General features: G+C 42.0%; 1 protein-coding gene across 7 annotated transcripts in view; it reads right to left on the bottom strand.

The window, feature by feature from the left end:
• Positions 1 to 13,250, bottom strand: part of DNM3 (dynamin 3) — a 379,551-nt gene that overhangs the window by 328,456 nt on the left and 37,845 nt on the right. For all 7 annotated transcript variants that reach the window (XM_070395789.1, XM_070395787.1, XM_070395791.1 and 4 more), the window contains exon 2: positions 172 to 245. In XM_070395789.1, coding sequence (XP_070251890.1) covers positions 172 to 245 — 74 coding nt within the window. The remainder of the gene's footprint in view (positions 1 to 171; positions 246 to 13,250) is intronic.

Genomic DNA, 13,250 nt, shown 5'->3' with positions numbered 1-13,250 from the left:
TAATCAAAGGAATTAAAAGAACAATGAAGGAGTGAGCATTTGGAGAGAAGTGCAGGCAGCTCCCCACAGCAAGGTGATCACAGAAACGGTTCTGTGGCTATTACCCAACACCCAGGAATGGAGGCACCAGGTATACGAGATGTCCGTGTGGCAAACATCCTCTTCCCTTACCTGTTTTGGAAGTAACAAGCTGTAGCACAAGAGGCCGTCTCGTCACGATGCCTGACCCTCGAGGGAGAAAGTCTCTAAAAAAAAGAAGAAATAATAGATTAAGGCATTAATGAATTCTGATGACTTGTAAATTTATGTCACGTTCCAGAATAATTCTCCTAATTCCAAGCTTTTCAATGTATCACATGTCTAAAGAAGGCCAGACTCATCTTATAAAAGAAGCATTTGCCAGAAGTAAAAATAAATAAAAGGGTGGGCCTCTTATATTGCATACTGATCCATGTGCTTTATCCTGATGGCTGGAATTAATAAAAGTTTGCATTAATTTACTGTGTACTGTCAATTAACTTGTATGATCAGAGAATCAACATTAACAGAAACATTTGATGCAGAAATTAATCCTTAAACTTTTTTAGAATTAAAAAATTCAGTACTCCATCTGACTTCAAGATCAATATTAGTACCATCAAATACTGACCATTATTAAAGGTACATTAGATTGTATCTTCGAAATATCCTGAAATTTTTCTCCATATAAAACGTGGGTTCAAGTGCAGAATAAATACTGTGTATGTAGGATTAATAGCAATATATATTGCAATGTGAGTTTGATTTATTTCACTCCTGATAAATGGAAGTTTTTAATAAATAAAGATGCATTTGAATGGCATGCTGATATAACTAGATCAATAAAACTGCAGCAAAGAAAGTATTATATAATCATATCTGCAGTGCCACATAAATCATGCAGATTCTGTAGTGTCAAAGAAGAATTCATGCACGTGCCTAAAACACAATTTTTAAACACATTTAGAATGCCTCACAACTTTGAGAAAAACTATCATTTAAAAAATCACAGAGTTCTATTCTATTCTATTCAAAGTAAGTCTCTGACTGAATGCCAATGTTTCTCAAAAACTGGTTCCAGGACCACCAGAAAGTGTTATATCCACTGATCCCACCACCGGTCCTGACCCTACAACTTCAAGAATATTCAGGGGTATGTAGCCTTTGTGCCCTTTAACAGGTTGCGGGGGGGGGGGGGGGGGCCGGGTGGCGGGAAGGGGGTCCAGATGTTCACCTTGGTTAGAGCACTGGCCTCCACTCAGTGGGGGAAAATGGCAGGGGGTATACTGAGAGTTGTGTAGGAAACTGGCAGACCAGAACTTCAGCCCAGATGGGGTTTCAATGAAACAGGTTAAAGGCCAGCAAGAAAGCTGCCAAAGCCCTCTAGCTGCCCTGGTACTTGAGAATGAAGAGTCACAGACATAAATTTAAGCAGAATTTCCCCTACTACCATTCATTTTGCTGACAGGGGAAACAACACAGAACAGCCTTTTCACTAAGTTAGTGACTTTACTCCTTAACTCCGAGGCCAAGTTCATTTAGAATGTCACTATATGTGACTAAAATAAAGAATGGTGCCCTAACCGGTTTGGCTCAGTGGATAGAGCGTCAGCCTGTGGACTGAAGGGTCCCGGGTTTGATTCCAGTCAAGGGCATGTACCTGGGTTGCGGGCACATCCCCAGTGGGGGGTGTGCAGGAGGCAGCTGATCGATGTTTCTCTCTCATCGATGTTTCTAACTCTCTACCCCTCTCCCTTCCTCTCTGTAAAAAAATCAATAAAATATATATTTTTAAAAAGAATGGTGAAGCTACTGACTTGTCTTTGCTCTAAAAAATGCCACCTGAAATAAAGATTATTTATTCATCAAAAAAATAAATCACTGAGGAAGAAGTGCTAGGGAGAGACTGTGGGCCCTGCACCCGGTGGGCACCGAGTCTGAAACCCAATGGGAAGAGACAGGCCTGCATGTAGAAAAGCGTTAAAGAAGAGAACGGATAAACTAAACCGCAGTTCAGGAAAGAGAGACTGAGACTCTCCTTTTGAAAATGTCTGAATACATATAATTTAATGTTCCTTTAATGTTCTCCAAGGACTACAATAGAACATTTGCCAGTTTGGATGGCTGCAATAACCATTTCAAATTTAATCAAAATGTACGGAGCATATACTCTGTGCCTAGAACCAAAAAAGGAAGAAGTTAATTGGATAACCAAATAGATTTTTAAAAAAGAAAGAAAGAAAAGAAAATTTCAGAACAAAGAATTGGGGGCATTTGTTTGAGCTATTGGACCACAGATGAGGGTTCAGGATATGTAGATGCCAATGAGAAATATACAGGTCTTAATGCCATTTAATGAATCAATAAAATATTTTCTTTTAAAAAAAAAACACACACAGGCAAGCTAGAGAAGAAGAAAGGAGGGAGGGAGGAAGAGGGGGAAAAGGAGGTCTCATTACTTAATTCCTTTGTGCTAGGTTCTGTTTTAGCTCATGCTTATGGCCATATATTGATAATCCTTTTGAATAGAATTAAAGCAAAACAGAATGTACCAAGCACTTTAAATAGCAAATAACTACCATCTGTTTGGCTGAAAAGAAAGCCCACGGATACCTCTTACTTTTTCATTCAGCAAACAGAATTTTGCAGTAAGAGGAATAAATAGTCTCAGGTATCCAGGTCCTTACTTACTAACTCACACTGCCTGGCCCCCTTCATGGCTCCATTAGTCCTCCCAAAGTCCAAAGATCTGGTAACCAAATCTTGCTGTTTGGAGATCTCCCCTGACTTCACAGGACGATCGGAAGTGCAATGACACCCTAGAGAGGATTTCTCTCTGCTGGAGAGTGAGAGGCTAGGCTGGCATCTGGGAGACGCTAGGTATGGTGATCAGCAGCATGGAAACCACACGCCCAGCAGGTTCCTGCGGAGAGAGCTAAGGGGTGACCCTCCAATGACACACCGAGAACCTGGCTTTGAGTCCAGCCCTAGCACTGAACGGGCAACATTCCCTCTAAACTCAGTTTCTTTTGCTACTAAACTGAGATAATCCTGGGGATCAAAGGAAATACAACATATGACACCTTTTTAAAAACACACGTACCACGGGAGAAAATAGTACTGTTAACTATTGTTATAGCTACGATATAGCCATAGTACATTTTCCCTGATAATGTAGCAGTCTCTTATCTAAAAACACTAAATCTCTACATACAATATTTTAACATTTCATGAATGGCGTTTGGAGGTGTGGGGCCTCAAACCCCACCTGCACTGTTCCCTTGGTGTTGGCCAGCTGCACTGGTTTGGGAAACTCAGCCCTGATTCCTAGTCCCATTGACAGGGACTCAAGGCACGGACACAAACAACCATGAATCATTCAGTCGCCATTGAGTGCCATCGTCCACTTGAATTTTATGATGTTCTGTGCAAAGGTGGTTGGTTTTCTCCCATATGCATATCTTACGGGAAAATTACTTTGCTAAATTATTGCAAAAAAAAAATCATGACTGTGTCCTTAGATTACTTTGGTTTTAAATCACATATTTTTGTTTGTTTATGGTCTTATACATATATACAAAAAGAACATTTGCATGCCATTTTCCTCCAACAAGGACCTTAAGGGAAAGAGCAAGGACAGCAGTCTGCAGACTATGATTAAACTGACTCCATTCTATTGCCTGAATGCCTTATTTATGCGTAGACCACAGATTTTTAAGTCAGGACAAGTGCTTTTCACTCTCACCAGAGAGCAGCCACAATGCAAATGCTTTTCTTCTCTCTCAGTCTGTCTCAAAAATAGCATTATTCGGTATAGTCTTAACAGCTGGTCTTCAGGCAAGAAGTAAGTCAATGTTCCTTCATGGTTTCTTGACTCCTGCAGGAAAAGTAGAGAATGATTCTGATGCTTTGGTCTAAGAACCATCTTGGTGACATTTCTTATTGGCTCTTCCAGAAGCTTAAGTTACCAGGAAGTATTATTATTGCTCCCTCAGGAAATGACTGACCTTCGGAAGCCTAAAATAAGAGAGCACACTTACTCTATCAACATAACTAGAGAGGAATTTCCCCCGTGAGTACAAATAAAGTAACTACAGAGATGTTTCTCTTCAAGATAGATATAAATGATCATTAACCAGGTGATCTGTTCAATAAATAAATGTTTAACATCGGCCCTTGACTAAGGATGGGAGGCATAAATCTCCCCAAGAAGTTAATTCGTGTAGCTGACTCATTCAAAGATAAATAAGCTTTGTCTAAAAGAATGCCATGCAAATGATTACAATAAGCATGACAGGTACAAGGGGTACGTTCCTGAAGTATTGACATAGAACAGACAATAATCTATTCTGCTTGGGAGATTAGCCAGGAACTATTTCATAGAGACACAGCTGGAGGCATTCCACAGGGAATCAGGATGCGCAAGGACATGGAAGGCCATGGTAACACAGAACGTTAAGGAACTACCCACTAAAGCAGTGGTTCTCAACCTTGGTTGCACATTAGAATCACCTGGGAATCTTTTTAAAATCCTGATTTCTGGGCCTCATCCTCCGGAAATTCTGTTTCTTTGTTATGGGGTGGGGCCAAGAGAATAGACGAGTAGGCGTGAAGAGGAGAGGGGTGATGGATATGACTCTGAAAGATACCACTTAATGGGCACCTGTAATAAGTAGAACTAATTGAGAGATGGAGAAGGGACTCCTGGATACCAGAAATCAGAGGTACTCCCAAAGGCACACTAGTCTCTTACATATCTCCACTTAGATGTCCCAATCCAGTCTCTACATTCAACTCATTATCATCTATCCAACATGCTTTTCTCCGTTCTCAATCATAATCCACATCATCAGCATCCACACTTGTCATCCAGGCCAACTGCTTGGGACTCATCCATCCACCCTCTTCCTCTGTCTTCAGGCTCCCAATCAGTCACCTGGTCCTGTTGAGTCTACCTTCTTCACATCCCTTAAATGCATCCTCTCTTTACTTCAGTCACCACTCCAGGTGCCACCAACTCTCATTTAGATTAATAACAATCTCCCAATTCATTTCCCTGCATCCAATTTGAACAGCCTCCAATCCAACTGCAACAGTAACAAAAGTCCCATCACATCATTTCCAGACTCTGAATCACTAAATGCCTCCTCATTATCTTTAGCATGAAATCCAAACTGAAAACAAAGCAGAAAAGAAGCCCCGCCCTCTGGTGGCAGTCTCTGCACTCTCGAATTCGGTGCTTTGGCACACTCCAAGCTTTCCTCCTGGGAGGCCCTCCCCCACTTCTCCCTCTAGGACCCATGAGAAGCCCTTTTTGAAATCCCCCTATACATGCCTCTGTCTGAGCTCTCCACACACAATGTCACACTGGTCTGTTTCCCTGTCAGCTCCCTCACCCTGTGTTCCCCCCAGTGCCGCCTTCAGTGCCCAAGTGTTGAATATTTTTAACACTTCCTACCTACCCTTTAAGGAAGATTTCTCACTGCCCCATATATTCATAACACGGGAGAACATCATTCCCATGTCTGATTCCCCAACAGGCAGACAGCTAAATGGCATTGTATATCACCCGAAAGAACAGGCAAGATAACTTTCAATTTACCAATCATGTGCTGAGATCATTTCAATCAATATGTTTATTATGAATTAAGATCCAGCAGTATCCATCAAAGTACAAAATACAGGACATTGGGTGAGACAATATTACTGAGTGTCTAAAGACGTGGAATAAAATTTGAAAGAAACGATTCTTTTAAAATCCTAGAGCCAAGATACTTTGAAAAATCATTCCTTAAAAACAGAGAAGTCTCTTCTAAAATATTATCTTCAAAATATAATTTGATGAGCTCCAAAGTAATCCCTGTACAATTACTATCTCCCAGACCTTCAAAATGATAACCCAATTGGGAGAGAGAGAGAGAGAGAGAGAGAGAGAAACAGAGACAATCACTGCCAATTACTGCCCACGCCCTGCCCCAGGAAGCGCTGAGGTCACGTATTCCACACACGGAGCACAATGGCACTGTTAAATGGCCTTGTGCTTGCGTGCCCCAATCCCAGAGCTTTGCCAACCACTGCCATGCCACTTTAATTGCTGAAGGAAGTCATTATGCAAAAATTCACAAGATTTCATTGGAAATTTTCCACTGCAGTTTACTTCTTTCCCCTAAACTCTTAGCCCAGTGTAAAAATGTTAGCTCTTATCGATTTGTGAAAGAATGCATTTATCCTATCAGTTACTCTATAATTTGAAATATTCAATGAACACTGCTAGAATTTCATTTGAAAAACATACAGTTACAAATCCGATTGCAGGAAATACGGTGCATTCATTTATTTATTTATTTATTTTCACTAATACCTAAGAAATTTCAATGTTTGACTTTTAGTCACAAAACTTAACATTTCTAATCAATATGGTTTCATTGAATTTAATTAATCAATAATTCGTGTTCCCACTGCAACATTCAAAATGCAAAAGTTTCAGAGCCGGAGATCTATTAACTGGCTGAAGAAGTTTACAAACCCTGTGTCCGACCCTCCAGGAGGCTCCCTCAGGAACCTGACACCTGCATCCTTCATCCACTTTATTTGCTGGTTCACAGAGTCAGTTTGTCAAGAATTAGAACACCAGACTAATGAGTTACAGCACGAAGCAGAAGCACTTAGCCGTTGCTCTATTCCAAATCACAGACTCTGCTTTACACTGGGTATCTGCCATGCAAATTAATGGCAAGAGACCACTACAGGGACTGCTACTTGCCTGCCCGATATCCATTTCCCCCTTATTTCTTAGTAACAGAACCCCAATTTTGTTGGGCATGGGAATGTACCCAACTTTGAGTACCAAATGGACAAGTAAATTTGCATTTCCCGGCCACCCTTGCAAACCAGGTTGCCCACATGCCTAAGTTTTAGTCAGTAAGATGTCACTAGAGCTTGTTGAGTGATGTCAAGGATATTTCCCTTCAAAGGGTCTGATTTAGCTGATGTGCACCTTTGGCCTTTCCCTCTTCTCCCCATCACTGATACATGACAGCAGAGTGGCAGCAAACTCCGTAAACCACAGGCAACCTGGGAGATGGGCTAAGGGCTGCAGAACAAAGGGAAACAAGGGGTCTGGGACAGTGGTGGCACGGAGTCACTGGACCAGCCCCGTACTGCCTAAGGAAGAGAATGAGAAAGAGAGAGAGAGAGGCACATGTGCTTTAGAAAAGTGTTTCCCAGCCATCTTTTTATACACGTGGATATACTATATATATGTACTGTATGTATATCTGTGCTTTCTACATAAAAATAATAAAGTTATTTGCCCCTTGGAGGCAATATCGTCCTCCCTCCCCCCTTGAGAAGATGTACTATAGATCAAAGAAGAATAAGAGAACCTGGGATGCTAAATATTTGGACCTATATGTCATCTCTTCCTGTAGGGTTTCTAAAAGAGATGTATGTAGAAAGGACAAAGCCAAATGGCTTTTGCCTCAAACCCCAATACATCCCCTTCCCAGCCTTGGAAACATGGGCTGGACCACAGGGAACCCTCTGGCTTAGTTAAGAGGCAGGCTTAAGGCTAGTACCAGAGAGGCCGAAAGGCCTCTCTTGCCCCTTTTCATGAAGCTCATACATGAATCTCAGAATGTTCTCTGGCACCATCCAGTGAGAAGAAGGGCAAGAGAACACGTATCCAATGACGAGGGCATGGCCAACCCTTCCCTGCTAAGGCCTGACTTGGAGAATAGCCCAATTACTGTCCTTGGTCCTGAATGTCTATTATTGTTCCTTGGCAGGGGGGCTGGAAGGGAAGAACATATGTAAAAGTAGAAGTAAGCTGCCCTAGTCAATACTGTGGGTGCTCTTCTGTTTTCACTTTTTCTAAGAGATTGGAAGAAAAATTGGGTATTTAATTGAAAGCCAAAAAAGAATAGGTTAGTCTACCCACTAAAACAGAACAGAGAGCCACAGTCACACTATATATTTAATAGAACAAGAGTGTGATTAAGTATTGAGGAGGGCCCGACTGGTGTGGCTCAGTGATTGAGAATCAACCTATGAACCAAGAGGTCATGGTTCAATTCCCAGTCCAAGTTGTGGGCTTGATCCCCAGTAGGAGGCGTGCAGGAGGCAGCCGATCAATGATTCTCTCTCATCAAAGATGTTTCTCTCTCTCTCCCCCTCTCCCTTCTTCTCTGAAATCAACAAAAATACATGTGTGTGTTTTTTTTAAAAGTACTGAGGAGGGATTTAAGTGGACCCTTGGATCCCACTCCTTCTTAGCATTCTGGAAGCCTCATCCATTATCCCCCTACACAAGGCTTTTATTTCCAAGTGTCTTCACACTAATCCCAGACCTCTATATTGACCCCTCTACCACAGTAGCCCTTCCCCAATGCACCTTTCTTTACCCACCTTGCCCTGAAACACAGAATGCTGGCAGCTCCTGTGGGAAGCATTTCCTCATATGCCAGCATAGTTAGGTGTTCCTCCTCTTTATTCCAAAGTACCATGAACCCGTCTTATCCCCTCCCCTAGACAAGTTCCCTTAGGACAGGGACCTATTTCTATAAGACCAGTGGTCAGCACAGCGCCTGACACAAGGAAGAAGATGTTCATTGGTGACTTGATGTACAAATATAGCCAACATTCTATGAATTAAAGCCAAATCTATTGGAAAAAATAAATTTTAAGGAATGATTATTACTTATAATAATAGCTAGCATGCAGTAAGTGTTAACTGCCATCATCATTATCATTATTTTTAGAAGAAACAGTAGTCAGTTACCCTAAAATATGGAATTATTACACATATTTGTTTCAGAAGCTGCTACATCCCCATAGCAACAAGTAGCGGTTACTTTTTGCTAGCCATAGGCATGTGGCTCTAGTGTCACACTGTATATCTAGATTTTTGGGTGGTGTGCAAAAGAAAGTATGTCCAAATACACACCTCTAACGTTGACCTTTTCATCTCTCCCTCAAAAGTCCTCAGCTACCTAAAGGCTTCATTCTTTAAGAGCTCTCACGACTGTTCTACTGCAGCCCATGGAAAAGGTTAATGAAAACCATGGAATGAGAGCTTCCAGCCAACAAAAGAGTCAACACACATTCCAGCCACAGTGCGCTCAATGCAAACAGGGAGTGAAATGAACCCCCTGGCATCTAGAGTATTCCACGAGCGTGTGGCAAGTGTTATTTCTAGCCACTTGAAAGCACCAGTGAAAAGAGCTCAAATATTCAGAAAAGGAAGGCTCTCCCTCCCCATGAGGAGAAGCATTTATCAGCACTTAATGGCTCTCTTTCATTGCCTTTCCACTGACGCATCTCTAATTGTTCCAATTCTAATTGCAAGTGGCAAAACCGATAATGGTGAAAGTCTACAGTTCAGTGCATGGGTGGCAAAAAGAGGTATTTAACAGCACAAACCAGATATAAAAAGCATATGACAACATGGGATCTGGGCAGGCGACATCACAATGAAGAGAGAGAAGGAGGTTTAGAGAGCTGGTCACCAAACCAGCTTAGGTTCCAGCGGCGACCTCGACACATCATCTAATCTATGAGACTCAGTTTCTATGTCTTTAAAATATGAGGACTGAACCAATGTCTTCCAATGCCGGAAGCCGGTCCATCCTTGCTGCTTGACACAGTCGCTGCAGGAAAGAAACATCTGCACAGCATATGTTTCAATGGACCTGGCATATATAGCATACTGTTCTTAATATGTTTGCTCCCTTTAGCGCCATGTGTTTTAACCAAGGTCACCTCTCCGAGAAAGGTTGTTTCCCCAGGTGGGGATCTTTCCCTGAGGTTAGGGAGGGGATACAACCCCTTCATTAAGTGCCAGGCGGGTAGTTAAGCTACATAATCTTTACTCCCTGGAATGGAGATAAGAAACGCCCTAACCTTTGTAATAGAAATTGACAGGATTAAAATCGGCTGGTATAAATACGGATGTAACAAGACAATAAACATCAGATCCTCATCAGTTCCTAACCAGAACTCCGACCAGAACTTTGGCTGGAGATCCTGGCTATAGGTCCTGACTAGGCTGCTGATCAACTGAAGGCTGTCTTCGTGTCATTCCTTCTTCGCCGACTCCGTCCACACCTTTGGGGACCCCTGGACCCGCTGGGATTGGACCCCAGCATTCCAATGCCTCTGCCATTTCCAATATCCTATCAATCTCTGATGTTGGAAGATAAGCAAGATGTGCAGAAGCTAATCCCACCCCCTGGTATTCTAAGCAACCTTAAGGCTTCCTGTTTTCACTTCCATAACTGGGGATAATAGTATCCAGTTTAAGTCCTATGTCTTTTATTTTCTCCCCACTACCATACATGGCAGGTATCAGGTGCTCAAAAATACTAGAGAGACAGAAAAAGTGGAAGGGAAAGGAGGGAAGATAAGGAGAGGGGAGGGGAGCGAAGGGGAGAAGAGAAGTGGAGATGGGATTGAAGAGAGGGGAGAGGAAGAGGGAGAAAGGACTGAAGAGAGGATGGGAGGAGGGAGAAAAGGGCTGAATAATTTAATATGGCTAAAGCATTGCATATAAAAGAACAGTGATGAATGACAGCTTGAACTATGGGTTTCTTGCTGTTAAGAAAGATCATATTAGGAAATTTCAAATTTAGAGAATATACTATATTAGAGAATATTGCAGAGATAATATCTATTGGATGCCTTCTGGCCTCAGAAATTAAGGTGCTAAAAAATGTAAATATCTGATAGGCTATGCAGGATTATGTATTAATTATTGTCGTGATACTTTAAAATAACTGAACACAAATTATTTTTCATCACTGAATAGTTTTCTGCATTGTTAGTAGTTAATATCAATATGGGTAAAATAAATAAATAAACAAACAGATAAACAAACACCAGTCAGTTGAATATGAGATTTGGAAGTGAGAGAAGAAAAGATAGAAAGAAATTTCTTGGTTCACTAGATGAAAAGCAGCATTTCTAACACAAGAATTCTAACATTAGCAGAAAATATTAACAAAATAGAAGCACTTTAAATTCTTTAATTACATATTATGCAACTAAATCTATATTACTTTCGCTAATCTGTACATGAATATTTGCTACTCTAAAGCTGATAAAGTTAGTGTCTTCTCCAGGGTGAGACAGTTTTCCTGCTTCCTCCTGCAGTCCAGTCTACGGCACCCACTGGGTACCGGGCATAGATGTAAGGTAACCTGTCCCATGAGAGTTCCCTCCACACCAAGTTTCTTAAAAGAGGATTCTAATATCATGTCTCCTTGACTTCTAACACATCTTGACCACTCACATTCAGGTCAATCTTCCACCTCACCCTTAAATCTGCCCTCACCAAGACCACCAAAGACCGTCTTATTTCTAAAAATAGTGGGACTCCCAGAACTTGTCTTACTTCTCTCAGCAACACCTGATATTTAGGCAAAGCTCTCTCCTGATCTCTCTCAGCTAACCTCCCTCTCTGCACTCCCTCCTGCTTTTCCTCCTTCTGCGTGCTCTACCACAGTGATTTCATCTACTCCCTGCTAGTGGTTCCCCTTCACGAATCTGAGCTCCAGGCTTCTACATGTTATATCAACATATCATAAGCACCCAAACTCATCATGTCCCAAACTGAACACACTCATGTCCCAATCTGCTCCCCTTCGTTTACTCCCTATCATCATGAATGGCACTACCACCCAATCGGCCAAGTACAAATCTGAAAGGCATCCTGATTCTCTACCCATCCTTTATTGTCCTAACACAAGCCCTCATAAATCATTTATTGCCAGTCCTTCTCCATGTCCCAGTCACTTCCTTTGCTGCACCCTGAACTCTGAGCAGTGCCCTGCAGATTCCATCTTCCTCCTTACATCCTTGACTGCACACGCAGTTCCCTCTATCTGGAGTACCCTCCCCCTTGCCCACATGAGCTTCAAAACTCAGCTCAGCTAACAGCCCCAACAAGATTTTGTTACCTGCCTAGGCTGGGCCCTGATATCTCTATGCTGAACTCATTATTTGTAGAAACCTATATTATAGAGCCAAGTACACATGTTTGTCCATTTTCCATCTCCCCAACCAGCCTGTCAATTGCTAGAAAGCAGGAACCATGTCTAATGCATCTTTGCATATCCAGAGTTTAGTATAATTCCTGGGAAACCATAGGCCCTCAATTAATGCTTTATGAATAAACAAAAAAACAAACCCTGAGTAACTTCCAGTGTCCACATTTCTGTGCATCCTGCCTCTGTTACTCCTCACAAAATCCTACCCATTCTTTATCAACCCATTCAAATATCATTTCACTTCTGAAACCTTCCCGGACTCCACTCCCACTCATTTCTCACCTCTCATGGTGACTAACTGCAGTGCGATGCAGACAGCTTTTCTATTAGATGGCTGTTCTGTTGCAGGAGGCTTGAGAGGAAGGACAATCCAATTCGTCTTTTAGTTCTCTCAAAGCTAGTGCTCTCCTTACTTAGGATTCTTCAGAGGAAGGCACATTCACGTTTGAAAGAAACTAAAAGCAACACACTAGCAAAAAACCTCCTCTGTGCTAAAACTCAGCAGCATCTCACAATAGAGCTTTCAAAGGCAGTTACAGATGCTGTGTGCAAGGCTGCTTATGAGCCATCACATGGCAGCAGCGGGGACAGCACACCAGCACCAAATCCAACACAAAGAGCAGAGATGAAACCCGCTCTGTTCCTGCTGATACCGCTGAGGCCACTGCTCCCTCAGCTGGGCTCAGAGCAAACAGGGCCCAGGGCAGCCCACAGCCCAGCTAGGCAAGTAAGCGACTGTGCCCAGGGCACTGGCTCCCAGCATACTGGCTCCCAGCGTCCCACCTGCCCTCCTACATCACATTAGTCTCAAATAAAGCCCATCATCCCTGTCTCCTAAAAAGTCAATAGCATAACCCCCTGTTGAATTAACATGACTTAAAATGAAATTGTGATTAGAAAAAATATAAACATCCAAAAGAGGGGTCAACCTATCACACAATGGAATGCTAGTAATCATTAAGAACAGAAGAGTTAGTAACATGAAAAAACTCTCACTCTCTACTATTTAAGTGAAAAAGCAAGTTAACAAACCTAACTATTGAGTATGATCTGTGTGTGTGTGTGTGTGTGTGTGTGTTTAATTACATTTTTAAGTCATATAGCATACCAGTATAACATAATGGAACATAGGCCCTAGCCAGTTTGGCTCAGTGGAATAAAGTGTCAGCCTATGGACTGAAGGGTCCT

Source organism: Myotis yumanensis, unplaced genomic scaffold (assembly GCF_028538775.1).
Source record: "Myotis yumanensis isolate MYYU_CA2020_CCGP unplaced genomic scaffold, mMyoYum1.0.hap1 SCAF_17, whole genome shotgun sequence".
Lineage (NCBI taxonomy): Eukaryota > Metazoa > Chordata > Mammalia > Chiroptera > Vespertilionidae > Myotis > Myotis yumanensis.
Note: the sequence above shows the minus strand (reverse complement) of the source record. Positions and strands in the feature narration are given on the sequence as shown.